Raw genomic sequence first — 23,666 nt, 5'->3', positions numbered from 1 at the left:
GCTTACTTAACTGTTAAAGTTACAGAAAAAACAAACAAGGCTGTTCTATTACAAATTTCTTTTAATTTGTGCATTCGTGATATGCATACCGACTGCAAAACACTCATGATTTTCTTGGTCATAACCTTATCAGCACACATTTAACTTAAATGTAGTGTACCATTCTAAAGCGTCACTCCTCACAAAAGTGCTCAAGCAGACACTTTTAAAATGTATATAGAAAATGTATTTACAATCTATTATCTTTTTATAGGCTAAAAAGTTGATACATTATAAAACTACATAGATACAATTAGTGCTTTGAGCTCAACTGTGTACATATACCCTGCCCCCTTTATACCCTTAGTGATTTATATTTAAAAATGATTTTCTGTACAACTTTAGTTACTGAGCTAAGGTTATTGTACTTTCAGTTTATAAACATATTATTCTTGGTTTTACCGGTGCCACCAAATCAAAAACACTGGATCTGATATCTAATATCAGGCTGTATCTCAAAGTACAATAAAAAAAATGTTTTGGTACTCAGCAATTTGAGACATGTGGCTTGAAATCAGTTTATATCAAACATAATGCCTTCAATATCTCCATTACCTCAGTCTTTTACAAACTGTTTGAGTAACAGGTCTACAGGATTTTCTGCTGTTGTAATAACCATTGTGTAAAATGTAATTACATGGAGATTATACTGATCAGGTTATTTAAAAAAAAAAACTGTCAAGCCCCAACCCGAGTAATACCTGAATAAAAGTGCAAACATTGAACCATGTTTTCAGCAGTATTGCTCTTGTAGACCAAGGAACTGTTCCAACATAAGTACATTACAGGACTGACCGGTGCCTTAAATGTAAAAAAATGTACGAACTATGTTTTAAAAGAGAAAAACGTTTAGCAGTTTAAGATACAGCCTGCTTTGGCATATTATAAGCCAAAATATACACTTTGCTTTGTGAAAAAAAAAAAAAAAAAAAATTATATATATATAATTTTTTTATTTTTTATTTTACATTCCATTTTGAGAATTCAAAGCTTAATTTACTCCTTCGGATGGCCACTGTAATTAAGAAAAAACGTATCTTTTTCTCTGTGAATGTAAACTAAAGTAAAAAGTTCCAAACTTACACATTACAGCTTGTATACATTGTCATACATCCCTACAGGCTTTACAAAAATGGTTAACATCTACAGCAGATGCAAGATGCACCGATGTACTAAAAATACAGTATAAAATTATAATCTTATATTTGTTCACATAACATGGAAGGACAATACAAATACAGGAGACTGTAGAAAACCTCCAAGAAGGACAAATCTGGGCCGTCATTTAGTCACACTCAAGACTTTCTTTTGTAATGTTCCTTTGTTCTTTTTAGAAGGTGTCACCTGGGCCCAATGTACTATCAAGTGTTTGGCAAGTGGCTTTGGTAGGTGTTCAGTACCTGTCTTTTGCTGAATGGAAGCCCACATATTGTCGTCTCACAAAATTAAGGCATCTAGTTGTTATACATAATAAATACAATAAAAATGTACAAGGCAAGGACCAAGATTAGTGTTCCAGATAAAATCAAGACAAAACGATTCTCATGATACCCAGTCTTTGAATAAAAAAAATGCACATTGCTGGCCGAATAAAAGTTAAAAAAGTAGTCAAGACTGTCATTGCCTTATTACTTGGTGAGACCATGCCGCAGGGCTGGTATTCTAAAGCACCTGAAGTCTAATGTGGCACATTCTGGCCTTAAAAAAAAAAAAATCTAAAAGATCATTTACCTAAGACCAAAATAGTTTAGACATAAAAAAAAAATTAAAAATCCAAACCTGGAGACAATGCATGTTTTTTACAGTAATTATCCCAAAGTAATCAAAAAGGTGGATTTTGTGTTTCCCCAAACAGACATCCTAAAAAAAAAAAAAAAAAAAAAATCCCAGTGCTCAGACAAAACAAAATGGACATTGGCCACTTCTTTTGACAGGTCTTTATATATATATATATATATATATATATATATATATATATATATATATATAATGGAAACAAGAAAAAATAAAATAATCTTCATTTGCTTTAAAAGTCAAAGATCCTTGAATGTCACTGAGTGCACAACAGGCTGGAAGAACCCCAGTTCTTCAGAAGAGGAGGTTGTGAGCTACAGTCAGCTATTGCGTTTCACAGTGTTGAAAGTCTGAGGTCTAACACCAGTCCGCTATATAATCAAAATCTTGGAACATTTCTTGCTCGCGCGCTGTAAGGACCCTGGGCTCCCGAGGTGGGGTCAGAATGGGCGCTTCCGAGGTGAATTCATCATCGAAGTTACTGACGTCAACACTGCCTTTAATTGTAGGTACAAATGGAGGCTTCACCTTCTTTGATAACAGACCATTCCAATCAACGTTCTGTAAAACAGGGGTGGGGATTTAGATTTCATAAGGTTAAGATTCATTCAAAAACACAACTACAGCTCAATTTGAAGTTCATACATACTCGGAAAAAAGGATGCTTTTTCACTTCTTCAGCATCTTTTTCCCCTGCTCCAAGACGTCTTTCTGGATTTCTCCTCAGCAACTGAAATAAAGTAAGTTTCCCCTCCACATTATCAACTGCATGATTAAGTTTGTGAAGTGTAAGGCACATTATGCACTGGTGTATTAAGCCATCGGGTTCACTGCACAGTGAGCGATTTTACTCCAAACATACCCTTCTCATTATGGAGATGGCTTCAGTAGACAGGAATCTTGGGTAGCGGACTTCGTCATTAACGATACTGTCGAACACCTCCTCTTCATCATCACCTGGGAAAGGAGACTGAGAGGGAAATAAAGGCAGTTAGACACTCACCTATTTTAGAACCGATATCAGTGAGAAAAGAAGAACATGCTGTATGCAGTGGTCACAACAGCATCATCATTTACACAATTAGAACTTGAGAAAATAAAAACAAATCTATTTGCAGATTATGAGAGGGCAGTCATGTATTATACATCATGCCTGATTATTAAAACAGTACCTTAGGAAACAGTATTTATGTATTTATATAACACAGAAAATAAAAACAGAAACCACGTAAAAGGTCAGAATTCAATCAATTATAGCTGCACAATACTCTAGTTATATATTTAAGCCTCTTAACATCTCATTGTATGGGGCCCACACTATTTTCTTAGTTCAACAGATTAAGCCATCATAATTGTTAGTATATATCAGGACTGTATACAAGATTTACGCAGTAAGTGGTCCAAGATTTTAAAAGGTGGTCTGCCAGCGCCTACTCCAGTTCTAAAATTACTGTCCAGCCCAGAGCTGATAAAGGAGCTTTAATTACTTTCCATATTAATAGCCCCAAGCCTGAGGAAAGGGGCCTCCCTGACATGCACCACATCTCTATCGAGTGCAAATCTCTTCCAGATATTCAGAGATAATCAAATTACTTACTGGCTGACAGACACAACCTTCTCATGTGGACAACAGTTTGAAATAACCTTCAGCATACGTCTGCTCGTCACATAATCTTAACCAGAATTGTACCCAAGAGGAAAATCGTTATATTTACCAATACCTACCTCACCAACTAACATCTCAAAGATAAGTACACCAAGTCCCCACCAATCCACTGCCCGTGTGTAAGATGTTTCCGTTAAAACTTCTGGAGCAAGAAACTCCGGAGTACCACAAAACGTACTTGTACGATCTCCAAATCCCATACCTGTAAAAGAAGGATTGATTGTAATCTTAAAACAATAGCACAAATAAAACAGGTTTACATGATCATCCATGTTCAGGTCTCCACATTTAAATTAATTCATTTTTTTTTTTTCCAATCATAAATGTTACCTTCTTTGCAAAGGCCGAAGTCGGCAATCTTTACATAACCTTCAGTGTCAAGCAGCAGGTTATCCAGCTTTAAATCTCTAGAAAAAAATAAATACATAAATGAATAAATAAATAAAATAATAAAGCATACTAGGCTTCACACAGTGGCTTTACAATGTAAAAGCAGCAATAAATCTTTCAGCTTCTGAATGATCATAATACAGTGAATGTGTAGAACTATACAGTACCATTCATTTACAGTTTATAATTTAAAAGATCTGAATGCTCTGCCAGTTTTATTTGTGTGACAAACAGGCAGTACATTTAAAAACCGTACCAGGAGTGATGGTCACAGCTTACCTGTACACTATCTTATGTTCGTGCAAAAACTGCAAACCAAGGACAACACAAGCAGCATAAAACCTGTGCAGAAGAAAGAGTCAGGATAACATTACTTTACATTCATCTAACATCCGCTTTACCTGAAAACAGACATAGGCCTTTTTTGTATTATAACAGCATGATAGAGTGACAAGACCCGATTTTGAGGGGTATGTTTTCTCGACCGTTTCAAAACCAATCGGGATGCCATTTGGCACGCTTTGTGTCCGTGTCACAGAACTTTTTTGGTATAGATTGTGAAAATCCATTCGGTAGTTTTAAAGTTACAGAATGGCATAAAACTTAGTTTTTACAAATTATTCAGCCATTTTTTTGCCCTCGATTAACTAAAAAACGGCTGCGAGTTTAAATACCTCCTTTGGTAGGCTGGTAGAACTCGTTAACGAGGAGAGCCTTTTTGTGGAACCAACAAAATCGTGTGTGCTGGAAAGCCTTGTCAGAACATGGGTGACGTAAGAGCGCAGTGGCGGTCTTACCTGACAATTTCCCGTCTTTCGGCTTTGTCAGCTCTTACTATCACTTAAAACATAGTTTTTTGTTTTTATCATAGATTGCATCCCATAAAAATGCTCAACCTAAATCCTGCCAGACCTCAGATCTGTACTAATACTGTACTAACATTTCAAACTGTCCTGTATGACAAAAAAGACATCTGTACAAATGAATACAATATAAAACCCCAAGTGTTACTTACACAGCCCTAGGTTCACAAAACACATCTGCATGAATGTGCATCATAAGATCTCCTCCAGCAGCATATTCCATGACAAAACATACATGATCTTTGGTTTGGAAACAGGCAAAAAGGTTCACCAAAAACGGATGCCGGACACAGTTCACAGTTTCGAAGATTCTCTTTTCACACATAAGGCTAAGAAAGAAACAAATTAAAAGTATTACACAATGTTCGTATGAAAAAAGATCATTTATATCGAAGTTAGACCAATACAATGGTTTAATTTTACAAAAAAAATAAAAATACAAAAAAATACAAGACTAAAAAACAAACAATACATTTACTAGGGTATGCTCAAACTTGAGCATTTCCACATAAAATTTACATGAAACCACATAACAGAAAGGAAAACTAGAGTTGCATTTTCTAAATTCCCTTCTCGCTCAGTTCAGAGCTAAGCACGTGTGTTCGCAGCATTATCTCACATCATTTTCAAAGTTTGTATTCTACTGACCTGTCTACCTCTTCACGCGCTACAATGTCCCCTTTCTTTAAGGCTTTGATGGCAAACATTTCTCCTGTGTTTTTGTATTCGGCAAGCAGCACCTGTTATAACAGAATAGCCATTAAATTCTCCAGGACTACATGCTTTAAGAGAAAGTTACTAATTTAACATTTTGAAAAAGTTGCATCAAGTGCAGTGAACCTGAAGCAATGTTTGTTTACCTTTCCAAAATGCCCACGGCCCAGCACTGCAACACAATGGAAATCACTGAGGCCGAACTGAAATCTTTGCTGCACCCTGAATCAAAAGGTTAAAACAAAAGTGATTGTCAACCATAAGAAAACCATTCTTATTAGCTTTAAAACAACTCAATGTACCCCCCCCCCCCCATTAAATATGATTATTTTTGTCTGTTATTCATTATCATAATTTTTTTTTATATGTTTTAGACAACGTGTTATAGAGAAACTGGCCTCAGATAAATGCTTATGGACGACATCCAAGTTAACTCTCCAATGATGCAGCTATACCTTGGTGACCAATACACAGGAATAACTTGAAAGGGGCTGCGTTAATGTAATTGGTTGGCAGTAGGTACCTGCTATCTGTAGGTTCTGGAATGGTCATTAACTCCAAATCTGGCTGCTTAACTTCATTCTCAGCAATAACTTGTGTCTCTGGTCTGGGTACAGTGCTATTTCTGTCATTCAGGAAGTCAAACGTTGCTAATGCATCCTGCAAAACAAGCATTTTTTTTAGGTAGAAACTACATTTCAGAAAGATAAAGAAAGCAAAGTAATCAAGTTTTTTTTTTTTTTTGGATGAGTCAATAAATACATGAAAGAAATAAGAATGTACGAGTTATATTGTTACAAAAACACAATGAATATGTTATGACTGGAATCATACAGTCTTTACTAAAAACAAAACTGTTCAGTTCAGTGCAAAAACTGAATAATTAGTCTAATGCCTTGGCAGTTATACAGTTTTACCTTAAGAATGCCAGACAAGACGGCTGGTTTCATAGACCCCGATTAGCACTGCTCTTCGGCTACTCAGCTGGGTCTGTGAAACCAGCAGTTAGTGTTTCAGCTTCTGCATTAAATATGCACTATTGTTAGTTTGTCCATACCTGTATCTGCATGCAGTCTGCAATCTTAATTTCTGGCATGGACTCTCTAATCTCAGCCACAGAGGAATGTCTCTTAGGAGTTGGAGGGGGTTCCTGTTCAAATTCTAATTTTGTCACTGTTGAGTCACTTAAAGGAGAGTAAACACACAGTATTGTAACAACTATAAAAACACAAAAGATGCACTTTTAAACACAAGTCTAATTATACAAGTATAATATAAATGCAGGTTACATTAAAATACAAATAATAATGTTCCATCTGCAGTCAAGGTGAACATAACATTGCTTCAAGATAAGCTCCCCATGTTTTAATCAAAATTAATGAAGAACACAAATGTAAAATACTCATTGAACATTGACACAGGTATTTATTTTTTTGCTTTAGTCAAGGACTGGTATCGCTGTCTGCTTGGATGTACATGGTATTCATTACCTGTAGGAGTATACAATCTGTAGTGCAAACTCCCACTCGTATGTTCTAAAGGTATGGTATCAAGGACCAAATGTGGAAAGGTAGGTTTTGAACGGATTAAGCAAGGTTTGGTATTCATCCTTCTTGACAAAATGTAAAGCACCGTTTAACCTTAACGAACATCTATAAACAATCCTAAATAAAGTGCAAGTAAGCAGCTTTATGAACAGGGCCCTGTAACCACGATCATTTTACTGGTGTGCCCTTATTTTATTTTAATTGATTTGGTTTAAACTACGGTATGAGAACTACATTAATAAAGCAGGTACCTCGGTGACGAAGGGGATTCTGGGACCAGTGTATCCCCTGGCACTGCTGCAGGCACTTGAACCTGAGGGCTAAATGTGCCAGAGTTATTTATTGAGGGGATTGCTCTCCTCACCAGTCTTCCCCATGTTGCAATATTAATATTCATTTGAGGGGCTCGCAGAAATGTTTTGCCTGTAGAGAAGTAAAGAAAAAAACAAAATAGGACATAAGAATGCATGGCTGGCTTTTTACTATTCAAATATGTAATTTATTTGCTGAACAGAATCTTGTATTTTCATAATACGTGTAATATGTTTCATACCATGTACACTTATTTTTATTTAATGTATTTATTTAATTAATTAACACTGTTACTCATTTACCTTGTTGCTTCGAAAAGATCTTTTTCTGCCTTTGAAGTTTTGGTCTCCTTTCAATAACAGGGTTAAAAAATGTAACCTGTAAAATAAATAAACAAATACACACATAAATACATACATAAATACATACATATATATACATACATTATATATATATATATATATATATATATATATATATATATATATATATATATATATATATATATATATATATACACACATACATACACACACACACACACATAATATATATAGATATATTATATATATATATATATATATATATATATATATATATATATATATATATATATATATATATATATTATACACACACACACACAAAAAAAAAAGAAAAATCACTAAAACACAAATGGAACACATTGCGAGAACAAATCAGAAAAACCCTCTTACTGAAATTCAATAAATAAAACTAGAATAATATTATTATTTTTAACATTCAATACCTCTGCAAAGAGCGTACCCTGAGGTTCAAGGTACAGAACCATTCCATGCCGCTGATTGTCAAGGAAATCCTCTAACCGCAGAAACTTGACAGCGCAAAGTGACCGCCAGTCTCGCCAATACACAGACATTTCTAATTCACGCGACTGCAGGAAAAGAAAGACATCTTAGACATACAAATATAAAAGTAAATAGTTACATTATAGGTAAAATATGAAAACAGAAAGACTGAGCCACACTAAAAAGCTGGGGTGACTCGTACTGCTGTGCAGCAGCAGTCACAAATTATACCTCGATAGGGTAGGTTCAGTGAATAGTCATGTTAATTCTGGGCTCGATTATTTTATTAAAATTAAACATGCAGCACTGCTAACTGCATGGCTGGCTATTGAGTATATGTGGGTCCAGGGTTGCTGCTTCCCAGCATGGGTTGCAGTTGTATAGTTTAGGGTCCTATTACAGATCAGGGAAAGAACTCACTCGAACAAAACATTTAAATGATTGTAGTATTAGCAGTGCCTAGAACCAAAATCAACAGTAAGCCTGCCTACCTTCACATACACAAAATTAATACAAACAGCCTTCAAAAACCTTACAGTTCTGTATATTGATTAACGCTTTACTTCAATTGATAGGAGTATGTTTTATTTTTTTATTTTTTTGCATTTAAGTTTACTGGAATGATGGGTTTACCCTATTCAGTATGATTGTTGCAGGAAAACAAGAAATTTAGCTCAAATCAATAATTATCTGCCATTGTGACATGATACTGTATCAAGACTAAATGTTCTGTTGTATAATCCACTGTTGTTGTATAATCCAAGACTGTTGGTGTTTTTTTAATCTTCATTTTAGAAAACTGTAAATAAAGCCGTAATTGCTGTTACAACTTGATTATTAGAGACACTGACCCATTTACTCTTCTTAGCTTTCTGCTCAAACTCCATATGGCTGTATTTTATTTACAAAATCAGACAGGTCTCTGCCTATGGCAAGCAAATCCCGGATTAACATTTGCACACTTAATTCAAAAGGAGCAGTGGCTTAGATCCCTGAATGAATGTCAGGAGTAGAGCCAACATACCCGATCCAGCTCCAGTGTAAACTTCTGATCCCACGATTGATTAGAAATAGGTTTCCAGCCAGTCTGCCCAACAACTGTGTTGTCCAACTTCAATACAGCACTGATCTCATCTGTGAAATAAAAATAACAAAAAGTTCACCACAGCTTGCTAAGGAGATTTAATAATTTCATTTGCACATCTATATAGGTTACCCCTAAGGAGGCAAAAATAAAAAAGTAGGTCTTAACTGAAACATTCAAAACTAATGCAGGGTGCTAATTGATAACCCAAATTCAAGAGCTTGGGACATTGCTCAACTGTTAACTCCCCAACCAATATAGGCGCAGTGGCAAGAGATGATGGAGACCTTTACACTGCATGAACTCAAATGGTTCCTCAGTTATGTAATACAGTTTTCAGCACAAGAGAAATAAAATTGGTCACTCAACTGGACAAGTCATCTGTTTTCGAAAGGTTTCGACTGCTTCCACTCCTATTTTTGGTAGTTCTACTCATAAAGGAAGACCTGGCTTCACTTGGGCTCCAACCCGGTAGAGGAACAGATGTAGTTTTTAATCGGCCGGGTACATTCTCCAAAAGGTCTTGGCAGCCCATTAGTCTGACGTCTAGGGTACCTATTTAAAAACAAAAACATGTCACACACTCGTGTACATTAATGTGTTAACACCAGTATGAAAAGCAGCACATTTAAGATGTTCCAAAAGTATTTTATGAGCAAAAAATACATTTAAAATAAGCAACTATCTGAACCGTATGCAGGAATGAAACCAACTGGATTGTTTAGTTTTCTTTGTTGGGTTAACAAAACCTATACATCTAGTATCTGGTAAAGACAAGCATCCCTGAGCTACTAAAGGGAAAAGATTAATGATGAACCATGCCATTGTTCACAAGTACTTCATGGAACTAAATTCCTGACATGGCGAGTAACTTAGACACAAAAACAAGAGAATGTAATTTTAAAAATAAGACTTAGGTCTGTGACCGATCTAGTGGACATCTCAGGAAACCCCACCCCCACCCAAATTGTTTCATTATCTATTATGATCCCAGGTGTCCCCTTCAAGATTAACTGTCTCGAACTGCTGGTTTCAAAATACTGATTCCTCACTTTACAAGGAGATGACCATATATATATAAGCTCTGTTAAAACATACATGCTCACAACTCCCACATATCATATAGTGATCTATTACAAACAAAATAGAATTGTATACATTAAATTCCAGTAAAGACTTAGTACAAGTCAAGAGAGAGAGAGAGAGAGAGAGAGAGAGAGAGAGAGAGAGAGAGAGAGAGAGAGAGAATTACAGTAATATTTCTAACCTTCTACAATCAAAGAAGAGCAAGTCTAAACCTTGCAATTAAGGACGTAACAAAATCCTTTGGATGTCTGAGATCTGTAACCTGGTAAAGCTTATTGCTCTTAAACAAAACCCAGAATTGATTCTAAAGTGCCATTTAATAAGACTCTAATCAAATGAAACTGACTTACCTGTTAATGCGGCCGGTTTGGCGACTGTGCTGTATTGATTTTGTGTAGAAATGATACTGTGTCGAGGGCTTAATATTGGCGATGCTACCAAAGATAGTTCTTCTATTATAATACTGGTACTCGGGTGGTTTTTGGGAAGCTCATTCAACCTTTGCTCCAATGAGTATTTTAAAAGGTCTAATTTCTGGCTTGACTCATTAAATCTAGCTTGAGCCTAGAAAAAATCCAAAAAACAAACAAAAAGAAAACACCACTTTTAGGATACACATTTGGCTGTAACACCAAAGTAGGGTTTATAATCTTGATTTCTGTTGTAATTGATTAGTCAGTCATGTATTAGTCATGTATATGAGCATGCATTTATCAAATAATTGCCATTTGCTATTGAATTGCAGTAAAAGATGTGCCAAAAATGGCAATTATTTCTGTAAAAGCATTCATACTTTCAAACTGAATTAAAAGGTGTGATTAAAAGAGTTGACTTATTTTGCATTTACTGATTTATACTTTAACTCAAGCAGATTGATTACATTAACAAAACATTAAACATATTGATTAATCAATTTATCTGTATTAATTTAAAAACCTCAAAATCCTAGTAAAAATAAATAGATTAAAATGATTGATTTACTTCAGAAAGTGCTTTCTTGTCAGTGACTTTTCCAGATCCAAGCAGCTTGATGACATTCTTGGCTCCTTCTGCTACTGCGTATTCTATCCGGAAGTGGTGTCTCAGTTCCTCTATCCGCAACTCAAGCGGGCTGATCACAGGTTTGGCTGTGGAAACAGCAGGTCGGCAAACGGGCCACTTTGCATTAAACTGCATTAAATCTTATAACAGTTAACTTTCACACCAGCAATACTGTCTGTCCACCACAACCTGTTGCATTTCAGATATCCCCAGAAATATATATTTTTTTCTGAGGACCTAATTTCACTGCATTATTATATTTAGTAATGTTAAATACTAAAAGCAGCACAATAAATTCAATGACAAATGTTTCAACCAAGTCTTTCTTAGTACTTTTATGGATTAATAGATTTATATGCTAGCAGTATTCAGATCCACTGCTGTTTATATCATTACAGTTTTATTTATATAATTCAATGCAGAGTATGAATAGTAGAGTATGAACAGTAATAAAATCCCCAAAAAACCCAACGTTCTCCTATAAATGGGTCAATGCTTACCTATACCTTCCGTACTATCAAAGGCCATTTCACTAGTCTGGATTGCTTTCAGAATTTGCATCCTGATGACTTCCATTTTTGTCTTGCTGTCTTGGAGCATTTGTTGTGCAGTTCCAAGCAGTTTACGATCCTGTAAAAATGAAAGGAAAGCTGAATTACAACAAAACAAGCATTGTACAAACAAATGTGTCAATACCCAGATAACTGTGCCAACACTAATTTAAAATAAACTTATTACAAAGGAGTTTATTTTTATTTTTTAATAAATATTAAAAAGACCGAATTCCAGTGTTTAAAACCATTATCGCACTCCCACACTCCTTATTGTCAAACTTAGTTTGCAAGGTATTCAGTAGATGCCCTCCTCTCCCTAAATAATATGGCAAGGCTTGTGTTCAATGTAAACAGTATATTATATACAGTGAAAGTTACAACCATGCTCTGTTTACAGTTCAAGTGTAAAGGTCAAAAATAGCACCACACAGAATGTCTATTCTTGCGCTCCTGGTAATGGGCAAGACTTTTTTTTTTTTTTTTTTTGCATTTATTGCCCCAATGATGTAATTTTTTTCTATTAGGCGAGAAAGACGATGGGACCCACACAACCTTTTGCTTCTCCAGTGGTCTGAGATTTGGGTCTGCATGAACTCGCCTCGATTCATCTAACATTTTCCTAGCTGGTGGTGAGATCAGGAAAACATGATCCATTTGCTGCCTATTTTATAAGGGTCACCTGTGTATGCTGATTTCGAACAAACTCGGTCAGGCTAGAATGAGACTCAATTTAATTGTGTAAAAATACAGTATGATAATTACATAAAATATTACTTATTCAATATAGTAATTAGTAAAGTTAGTTAATTTTCTTTGTTGACCCACACCCTGAAAGTAACTAAGACATTAGACTGGAAACTTGCAAGTGCCTAGTTTTGCTTGCTATTAAAGCACAACACTGTCACGTGTGTTATGTGCAAAAACCAATATTTAAAAAAAAAAAAAAAAAAAGTCTTATTGGGGCCAGGTAGTGGTCGATTAAATTTAAATTTTTAAGATTAAATTTTACTCTCCATACTGTATTGTATATCATATAATAAATTGAGTTCAGAGTCTTCATACTATTATAAAAGTTTAATAAAAATAAGTTTTAATGAACATGTGGGTACATTTAAAGCACATTATAAACGTCAAGCAACAAACATCATAATTATTTATTATCCTTACCGACTGCTTCATAAAACTTCCTGGCATAAGAAACTAAAAGTTTATAACCCATGAAGCACTACCGCCTAGCCCTTAAAAGAAATGCTCAGTGATGCTTAGTGGTTTGAGCTCAAGTCTGGGAGCACCTACTGGTTTCTTAATCCCAGTTTAGCAGACAACGCACGCTGTAACTCTGGTCAATTAGGTTTTCATGCTTTTGAGAGACTCAGTTGTGTAGAACTGTGTATTGAATCAGCAGTACCCAGTACTAGTGTACTGCACCATTTTCACGACTTTGCTGTACAAAGAGAACATTGCTATACAATCTTAAAACTGATTAAAATGTCACTTAAGGATAAAGGTTACCTTTGAAGAGCCATTTGAATACATTTGGATCATGTTCTCTGCTCCCTGTTTCACTTTTAGTTCAATATCATGCTGCTTCTTCAAAGCTGCTAGTCTGCTGTTTGTGGAGGTACTATTGGGGGTGTCTGGCGTTCTAGGGCAATCTGAAACACAGTCATTTTAAAAATCAATGTAACATAATGGTATCCTATAACAAGCATACATTTATTATTTACAGTTCTGCAATACATTTCATTAGCTAAGGAAACTATGGCACAATTTAGCAGTCTCGACTTGTACCAAAAAGGAACATGACCTTCAGTTTTGCATTAAGATTTCATGTGTCATAGTGCTCTCTAACTCAGATTTGTATTTTAGTATCTCTATCATACTATTGCATCACATAAATAAATACATAAATAAACCACATACTGTAGGCAATGAGCCAAAAAATGTTATCCTATGATTTAAGTGCATCTCATAAGATTTCCTTTCACCTCTGGGTGGAGTACACATCTAGCCCACATCACAAAACTACCACTCAACTGAGTCTGCTTGAGAAAAAGACATTCTAGAAATGTAACATCTTTCATGTTAAACTTCAGCTCTCTACCTTCTTGTCTCTTAGTTTATCTCCCTAAAGAGAGCCCTCCCCACACCCATTTACTTTTCATAACCCAGCTACACATTTGAGTATATGTAAACAAACAAATAGACTCCTTGTGATACAGCATGATTTGAATGTTACATATGTAAAAATAATTTAACATAATTTACCAGAGCAGTGCCAAGAAAACTATTTTATTGAAGGTCACTCAACAAATTAGGTTTATGTTAGATCTGAAAAATGTAACAGCTGTGCTAATGTATGTTATGTACTCCAGTTCACAATTTATAAAGACATGTCAGGTATTGGGAAGGAGGACAGTAAATCCTGTTGCTACAGTATCTAATGTACAGTGGTAGAGTTAATACTACCTGTATACTGTAAACATCCAGACAAACTTTTCAAAAAGTTTTGGTGCTTTTGCTTGCCAAATTTTAAAAGAGATACTACACATAGTATTGTCAAGACCGCCGATACGTATAAATCTAATTTAACACACACACAAAACAGCAGGTAATCAAAACCCATAGTAGGCGTACATAAAATATTGAGACTAAAACCACGGTCTGTCAGGTTGAAGAACTGCTCATTTGAAGACAGTTGCTTTGGTGAGGATTTGCACTGACTAGATATTTCATGCGTCGGAATACTCAACTACAGTCTCATAACATTTTGAAGTTTAAATGCAATTGCTTATGTAAACTATGGGAATAAAACTGGTTTAGGACTGTTCTGAGCTGCACTGTTGCCAGGGACTTGTGTGGACATGCCTCATCTTTTTATTATGCACATCCTTTGCCCACCTCTCCTGAACCACAGAATGTTTTCAAGTAACTCTGGACACATTTCTTTATCTAATAAGAACAACACTGTACATTGTAACAGGGGAATCTTAGACAGTGGTACATTTGTTTTAATTGTATTACTATAGGCTCCTACTATATATACACACTGAAACATGTTTTTTAGCCAATTAAAAGCTACATTTTTAACATTCTACAGCAATTTTTTATTTTTTTGGTTAATGTCTAATAAGAGCACAATGGATTCTAAAAGGAAAAAGTATCCTTGTACTCGCAGGTCCTGACATGAAATACAATGTGTCAAAAGGAGGAAACAAATTGACACAAATGAAACTGTCCAAAGTTACACAATGCAGCATGCTTGCACCTGCTACACCTTGAATCAGATCTCAGCAGTGAAGCAGCGCTGGGTCAGTCCCCGGCTGGTACACCTCTTGGAGACTCAGCAGAGTGCCCTCGCCCCTCCTAGAACAGATGGGATTTAACCAAAGCACCAGTATGATCTTTGAAGGCACTATGCTGTTGCAGGATCCCAATGTCATTGTGGTCTGTTTTTTGCGGCAGGTCATAATTGTGCAAGGTTTGCAAATGCACCAAAATACATTTTACAAGGCAACATTACCTTGTTAATACAACAATTATGTTTTGTTGAAAATGACCAAGCTCATTGCAAAAGGTTGTGTATGTTCCTGACAGGCCTGCAAACAATTATAGATCATAACTAGTTCAATACGTATGCATATTAATACACATATATTATTAAACAGCACTTTCAGAAAAGTTTCATACCTTAAGGAAACAAGTTACTGTAGATTAAAAAAAGAAATGCACTTCAGCACAGGTCTGCCTTTACAGAATGTAAATTACCAAAGTTAATAATAAAAAAAGTTTATGGTTTTATCAATAGTGGATGAGATCATTCTTTCTTGCTCAGACTAGAAATGTACCCATCCCCTGGAGCTAAACTACCGTAATGGGCTGTTTATCTGGAAACTGGATATTCAAGTGTGTGCCAGCTTCTACTGTGAAGGATAGAGCAATACTTTTGTTACAATAAATCTTAATTGCCAACAAAACCAACATCCAGAAGTACATTAGTCACATTTATATGTTGCCTTGCCCCATAACCAACCTGATAACTACAGTAGTTCCCAAACTGAGAATAAAAAACACACACCAGTAGCTTAATGGAGAGTTACAGCCTCCCCCCTCCCCCCCCCCCTCTCTGGACCATACCAATTCAACAGCTATTTGTGAACGACGGATTGTAAAAACAACCTGCTGTTTAAATATTTGAACCATATTTCACAAGGTAGAACAATTCTCCTCTCATCTGCAGCAGTCTTTGGCTTGCCCCCACATGTAAATGTAGTCCTTTTAGTTGAAGTTACACAATTAACAGCAGATATCCTTCCTTTAGCTGACCTCCGCAAAGTAATTTTTTTTTTTTTTTGCAAACAGGTAAATATCATTTTAAAACTTTTTTAAACGTGTTTAAAACTGCATTTATTCTGGATTTCCCGATAATGTAAGAATACATTGTTTCACACAGAGACTTTGGAAAGATGATATTTCATGAAATGAATCATTAACTGTTGACCAATATCAATTTATAACTTTGGCTACATGTTACAACTCAGATACTGTAAACATCATTTGCTATTTTGGTCTTCAGCATTACTGTTAACTTGCCACACCTTATTTGTGTTTACATCTTTCATATAGTTTGCACTTCAAAAGGAAACAGACTGGAAAATTACTGAAAGACAAACCAGTTAAAAAATATATCATTCCTAATATCTCAGCAATGAAGAAACATTCTGCGTGAACAAGTTAGTGCCCTGTCTTTGTTTAAATACAATAAAACAGTATCACAGTTAGAAACTAGCTCACCCGAGGCAAATTAAAACTGAAGAGGACTAGTTGATGTGGACTATGTAGTAGTCAGTACCACAGAATAGTCCACTGGGTGAGTACTTAAAACAAATGTACACATATACTCTAATGTTCAGTCTTGCGTTAAAAAAATGCAGGGAAATCAATTTTCTAAAGTGGTGTAGCAGTGGTGAATAAACATTCACAAATAACGCTTAGAAAACAGCCACTCGGAACCGAAACCTCCCTTCCTCTCCCATGCAATGCCAACCCCACTTAATGACGTTTTACGTTTGTAAAACATCACGTTTGCACAGGATGCGAAGTTTATCGTTTGAATTTCCTGAAACACGTTGCATCTTTTGAAGTAAGTGTAAAATCATTTTACAAAAATGTGTTGATTTATACTGGATTATGGCCCTGACTGAAAATGTCATTAGCAAAGGGGGCCTGTTGTACTAACGAGGTCAAACAATAGGTGACGTTTTACTAAACATTTTAAAACTAATAAACAAACAATTACCATAATGAACATTATCGTAGTATGTTGCTTAAAATATAATAACACAATATGTTAATAATAAAGTTGAGTTCTTATCTATAAACAGTAACACATTTCAAGCTTTGGACTCGCTGTCTGTAGCTTGGTGTTTGGAAGCTGAAATTAATTTTTTTTTAAAACACACTTTTCTTATACCAATACAGTACTGTGGAGTAGTGGTTAGGGCTCTGGACTCTTGACCGGAGGGTCGTGGGTTCAATCCCTGGTAGGGGACACTGCTGCTGTACCCTTGAGCAAGGTACTTTACCTAGATTGCTCCAGTAAAAACCCAACTGTATAAATGGGTAATTGTGTGTAAAAAATAAATTGTAAGTCGCCCTGGATAAGGGCGTCTGCTAAGAAATAAATAATAATAATAATAATAATAATAATAATAATAATAATAATACTGGTGAGCGATAATCAGTTTGTTTGAAAACCAGGCTTTAATCACTGATCACTTTTTTAGCAAAATAAAATAAGCCTCTTTTTAGGGACCCCAACTGTTGTTGTTGATTCCAACTTAGACACTTCACATAAGGACTAGTAAGTTTACATCAGGACCACCAAGTTACAAAAGGTACTAGTCCTTTGGACTAGTAGCACAATGTTGTTAGTTTCTAACCCTGATGTTATGGTAAAATACAAGTTTGAGAACTGCCTAAAGCATACAGCACTACAATTAAAGTCAAACACTTCAGAAAAAGTTACTGCCCATGCAAAGAGTCACCAGTATATACATGTAAAATAAAAATGTATATAAAAATAAAAAAGAGTGTACAATTACTCTAAGATAATCCTAAAATTATTATGAAAAAGGGAAAAAAAATAATCTAGGAGGTAACTACAGATGTACAGTACTGTGTACAAAGAGAACAAGAAGGGACAGTACACTTAAAAGATCTTACTGAGAGTCCTAGAATTGTTTTATGTCAACTGGGTTTCAGTGCATGACGACAGTACTGGAAACTTGACAAGAGCGCTCTTTCAGTGCACAGTCTAGTAAAACAAAGCTTGAAGTTCTGCACTGAGAACTGGGTGACAATTACTACCAAATGGGAGATTAGCAGTACAGCAAGATGTGAACTGCAATCCATCTTTAATGAATTATTGCAAACAATCTCTAAATTGATGTTCTGCTGCACCCCAAATAAACAGTCCACATATCTTTTTCTTCAGGCAGTTATAAACCTGTTTGCATGCTCTCCAGCAGAGCTAATGTACAGTACAAGGATCAAGGCTGGGGCAGGGGGTGTTGCCAATAATGCATTTTAAAAATAAGGGACAGTTTCCTTGCATCAAGAAAAGGCTACATTATTTCAATAGTTATTGGCAGTTGCTGTTAACTCCAGAGGCAGCAGCATGTTATTTAACAGCTGACATGTTGAGCAATAATTGCCATGGGTGTATCTTGCTACTTTATGCAGCACTCAGCAACTCCTTGTCCCGTTGTTTGGAAGATAAGAAATCTGTGCATGATGAATGGAGGTTAATGAATACTTGGAGCTTGCTTTTAATTAAAATCAGTACTTGATCTTGAAACACCTTCTGAGCGCTCCAAAGGGAATGGTGCAACAGCTAGTGCTTAAAGGCTGCCAGGGTGAACTAAAGTTCCAAGTTATTAAATTCCCCACATGTACACAGTGCATTACATCACAGAACATATTCTGTATTGCATTATCTGAACATCCATGAAATGTGAAAAAAGGAGAAAAAAAACTGGAGTACAGTTTTGCATAAGACAATTGCAAAATTTGAAAACCAGAATAACTGACGTCCCATACTGATTTAGTAAAGGTTGGAGAAATATTTCTTTTAAATAAAAAAAGTGGCCTTTACAGTATAATACAAGACTTGTCAACCCTACCCTGGAGCCCTACCAATACTGTAGTACTAAATTACTTTACATAAACTACTGTGCAGAACTTTCAACTGGATGACATTTTTTGCTTTGCTTCCTGCACATGCAAATGATCCTCTAAATAACTACTGTATATTACAATATAAAATTTCCATTTACCCTAGAGAATGACAGGAACAAATAATTTAAGTGCACTACAACAAAATAATAAATAAACAAATATGATTACACCAATACAGCTGTTTTCCGTCTCCTTTTTTAAAATGTATTCAACAAGCCCTTTGCTCCTGCATAAATATTTGGCTAGATTTCTTGAATAGGAACATGTATGGCAAGCCGATTCGGTAGAACGGTACAGTAGCTTTAGAATTTCACTGTCTCATATTCTTTCAGCTGTAAAATGCAGCAAGGGGGCCTGGGAACAAATACTTTCAAGTTTCTGCAACTGTACAGTATTTGGTTTTAACCACCAGTCTCCAAGCATCTATGATTCTGCCTACAGAACAATAAACACTTCCTGGTCGCTAGAAACATGTGGTTTAGCTTCTTTATACTGTATCGTTTGCTGTATATGCACATTTATCTCTTTGTTTATCTTGGTTTAGCAGTAAAGCCTAATGCTTCCAGCAACTAGAAAGGGAATTGCTTCCTGGGTTACATAGCTGGCATGTCTGTTTCCCATAGTTTCAAAAACAAAAACACAGGCTGTCAGAAGGTGTGAGTGCTCCCAAACAAAAGGGGTGGTCTGGTTTAGAGACAGTGAAAAAAAAAAAAAAAAAAAATTAGAGTTTGAAGTTTGACGTTTTGGGGGCACTGGAATGTGCTGCTACGATACCCCTCTAGCTCAGCTACAACTCTTGCACAGGAATCTAAAGCTCATTTTAACCAGCACCATGGCAGAACTGTAAAGGCCACAACATAATACAGGCACAATGGCACATACACCAAAAAAATAGTCAAGAAAGATCTATTCTAGCAAAGAGAGTGTTAAAATTGACCCAACTCTGCTGTAAAGGCCACACAACAGCTTTATCAACAATCTGTGCCTCATGACTGAAAACAAACTTCCTGTTCTAATCCTCATGCCTCTTTGGTAAATAGTTGCTGTACCTTGTACAGTAATGTAACTACTGCAGACGGCTGTCATCTTTGTAACTAACCTCAACACTGACTGATTTTATCAGACTACTACCAGGGCTGGGATCTATTCCAATTCCATTTTCTTTTTAAAATCAATTTCCAATTCCAATTCCTTCAAAAGGAATTCCTTTGAAGGAATTGGAATCGATTAAAAAGGTAATTGGAATTCATTTTAAAAAGGAAATTGACCCCAACCCTCACTACTACAGTATATTAAAGCAAATATTTGCCAACTACAGTACACTCCCACCAATCTTTTGTATTCACTGTCAACGTTATTTAAATGTGTTTGTTTTCAATACCTAAATTCTATAGATTATATATATAGATTTATTAAAACCCAGGTTTGGCGTTACTTCAGTATGTTTATTTTGAGGAATGCCAGATAAATTCATATCGTACCTAATAGATCTTCTGGATCCTTCACTACAATGTGTGCATTTAATTCCTGCAGCTCCTGATGCAGCTCCTCCACCTTTTTATTTGACTTTTTCAACATGTTGTCCACATAGGCCAAACTCTTCTTGTCAGTTGTAACTTTTCTGAGGTTCTCCGCCCCCTCTTTAATTTTAAGTTCCTTGCGGATCTCCCTCTTGATCTGGTCCTTGATTTCGTCGAGTTTCTGTTGCACCATCGTGTCAGACAGGTCCAGGTTGTGGCCCAGGCCAAGCCGCTCAGAGACCAGGTGACTTCTCGCATCACCCTACGTAGAGAACAAAACAAAAATTGTCAAAGTACTGTACAGGGGGTGCATACCCACTTCCCACTTTACAGTTTATTGAATGCACTGCAAATGATGAAAAGAACACCTTGCTACTAAAATATAATTTAAAGCAAAGCAGCTTACATTAAGGAATCACGGCTTGATAGATTTAAAAAGCATCTCCTCTGCCAATACCATAATCTTCCAAACTCAGAATACAGACAGCTCAGTTTGAAAGTGCTGCACTGTAGGCCTCCAAAAAAGGTTTGTACAACAAATGCAAAGTTTCCGTAGAATTAAGTACACTACCCGTTTCCTTTTTTTGCTTTGAAATCTACTAAAAGGCACCCCCCTCTCCAATCTGCAGCAAAAAAAACAACACACACAACACGGAATCACTACATAAAACAAGCTTATTATCACATGTCAAATACAAGTTGGCTTCCACATCAACAGTATGGGGTGCACTTGCAGTAACTGCTTTGGTGTACTGCAGTATGAAAGTCAAGGGAGATCAAAAATATTGTTCTGAAGCAGTTTCTCAAGTCCTAGAACACAGAGAGACTTCTTTAAATGTGTTTTTACTACAGAAACCTGCGCAGTACATTGTCTGCCCTGCAGTACAACGGTTTCATCCACAAAAGCAATTACTCAGTTCATTATGTTTACTATGCAATTTCTATTTAGGTGTAGATTTCAGGCTCATTTTACTGATACATAGATCAAACCCTCAGAAGAACATTCTTTGTTCACTTTTCCAGTAGATTTAGAATAACTTAAAGCAATCTAGTATTGTTAACAATTTAATAAATTAAATAACTCTTACCATAATACTCTCGTTAAATAAATTCAAGAATGTTCCTAGTTACGCAGGAATTGTCTTCAAAATAATTTAATCTAATTAAAAAACAACAAACGCAAAACACCACAACATACTGAACAGAAGCAAGTCATTATCAAACTGTCACAGCCTTTGTTTGCTTACAAAACGCCCCCTTGCATCAGAATACCCGATAAGCAGTTTGGAAAGGACAAATCCTGCTTAGGCTAACACTGGATGAGATCATGCTGCTGTAAAGACAGACAAGTCAAGCATTTGCGTATTCAGAATCTAATCTTACTGTTGAGGAAGCAGGGCCTTATCGTGCCTTAAAATAAACTCCACCAAAGGCTGCAGTGTTTGTGACTGGTCATAGAGTCACAACACTTTTTATGTGCCACAGTTCAAGAAAGAGACTTAATGCATTGCAAAGTTACAGTATACTGTATGGAAGTCTGGATGCTGTAAATTAAAACACGAAGCTCGGGTGAATCTATACCCAAGACCGAGAGCATTCCAATACAATAGCGCAGACAATAAAAGTAACCAAAACTTTACATTTAAGAACTGATTATGGCTTGTTTTACTGCATCAATAGTGTTTCGCGTTTCCTGTTTATACCAAATTTTACCGAAAAATTACAGGATTTTTTTTCTTTAACTGGACGTCGGTTTTTACTGATTTCTAATTCCCGGATTCTGCTTCATCATACATGCCAGGGACATTATTAATCAGAAACCAGAACTGCTACGCAACATATTCCACATGTAAAGTGTGTATACTGAGATTCTCTTCCCACCCCCCCACTACTGCCACTACTCAAAATATTACACAAGAGAAAATCTGCAATCTTACTTTCTTTACTTTTTTTAAAGTCCACTTATTTTAATGATTTAGCTAACATACTGTTGATATACAACTGTTTAGATCAATTGAATACATTAGACCCCAGGCCCCAATGCCCCTACTTAAATGAAGTGATGCCAATTTTTCCTTTAGAAATGCATTTTGCTGCTGTATGTTCTATAGAACTCCCCCACTCCCCCACTTTAAATGATTTGATTTGTTTAGTGCCCTTTATTAAACCCTGCTCCAGTACAGTACCACATTCCATCACTTAAATGACTCAAACAAAAACTGTACTTCTGGGGATATCTCTTGATCAGCACACATCAAAACAACCAACCCTCGCCGGACACTCAAATGTGATTTTTAACAAACTCGAGTATTTTCCATTAGAGAATTCTTAACAAATGAGTCAACGCTGCCAGGAACAGTTCTGAGCTTTGAATTCAGGACTCCCTTCTTTAAAAAACTTAACTCCACCTAGCAACACTTCTTGTCCCAAAATAGACAGACTGCACTATAAAATGTGCACTATTAAAAAGAAAACTCCCACCCAAAAATAGGCATTAGCTAAATAAGAAAATGTATGCTACTGTAAAACTCCAGTGGACAAAACACTGAACAAAAACAGTTATGAATGTAATATGCCAAACATATTTTTTTACTACAATTAAAAACAGTACTAAGACCATGTTAAAATGTTGACAAAATATTAATAACTTGGCAAAGACATTAAAGTTACAGAAAGTCAGTTTAGCCCAAATATATGATCATGACACTACCAATTTTAAAATCACTGTTCTTATCATGTATACTGTATCTAAATAGAATCAACTAGACAGAAGACTCAAGTCTCCTAAAATGCACCGTAGAACAAAGCATTTTTATAAGGCAAGCTTTCAATAGTTTAAAAGTTAGGCTAAACAGCACTGGTACAGCTGTACGTTATGGTTAGGACAAATCGTCATCATTTAAATATAAGCCTATAATCAACCACACACGGTACAAAAAGAGCCTGCAGTCTAATTTTGATCTCTAACACAACTTGTTCTGTAGAAACAT

The 23,666-nt window shown here is 35.8% G+C and overlaps 1 protein-coding gene across 3 annotated transcripts in view; it reads right to left on the bottom strand.

Annotated features, from left to right (window-relative positions):
- Nucleotides 1-23,666, bottom strand: part of LOC117402876 (serine/threonine-protein kinase N2-like) — a 33,239-nt gene continuing 9,573 nt past the window's right edge. The window contains exons 2-22 of one of the 3 annotated variants that reach the window (XM_034004478.3): nt 20,638-20,938; nt 13,430-13,572; nt 11,864-11,993; nt 11,304-11,449; nt 10,673-10,886; nt 9,606-9,791; nt 9,177-9,286; nt 8,095-8,238; nt 7,628-7,703; nt 7,265-7,436; nt 6,524-6,650; nt 5,990-6,126; nt 5,613-5,688; nt 5,401-5,492; nt 4,905-5,081; nt 4,169-4,231; nt 3,830-3,906; nt 3,559-3,701; nt 2,696-2,803; nt 2,483-2,563; nt 1-2,394 (exon numbers count right to left, since the gene is read on the bottom strand). In XM_034004478.3, the coding sequence (XP_033860369.2) occupies nt 2,191-2,394; nt 2,483-2,563; nt 2,696-2,803; nt 3,559-3,701; nt 3,830-3,906; nt 4,169-4,231; nt 4,905-5,081; nt 5,401-5,492; nt 5,613-5,688; nt 5,990-6,126; nt 6,524-6,650; nt 7,265-7,436; nt 7,628-7,703; nt 8,095-8,238; nt 9,177-9,286; nt 9,606-9,791; nt 10,673-10,886; nt 11,304-11,449; nt 11,864-11,993; nt 13,430-13,572; nt 20,638-20,938 (2,907 nt within the window). In that variant the 3' untranslated portion in view covers nt 1-2,190. Of the gene's footprint in view, nt 2,395-2,482; nt 2,564-2,695; nt 2,804-3,558; nt 3,702-3,829; nt 3,907-4,168; nt 4,232-4,904; nt 5,082-5,400; nt 5,493-5,612; nt 5,689-5,989; nt 6,127-6,523; nt 6,651-7,264; nt 7,437-7,627; nt 7,704-8,094; nt 8,239-9,176; nt 9,287-9,605; nt 9,792-10,672; nt 10,887-11,303; nt 11,460-11,863; nt 11,994-13,429; nt 13,573-20,637; nt 20,939-23,666 lie in introns of all 3 variants that reach the window. The other 2 variants (XM_059031551.1, XM_059031552.1) reach the window with 2 other exon arrangements.

This window comes from Acipenser ruthenus, chromosome 10 (assembly GCF_902713425.1).
Source record: "Acipenser ruthenus chromosome 10, fAciRut3.2 maternal haplotype, whole genome shotgun sequence".
In the NCBI taxonomy this organism is placed as follows: Eukaryota; Metazoa; Chordata; class Actinopteri; order Acipenseriformes; family Acipenseridae; genus Acipenser; species Acipenser ruthenus.
Note: the sequence above shows the minus strand (reverse complement) of the source record. Positions and strands in the feature narration are given on the sequence as shown.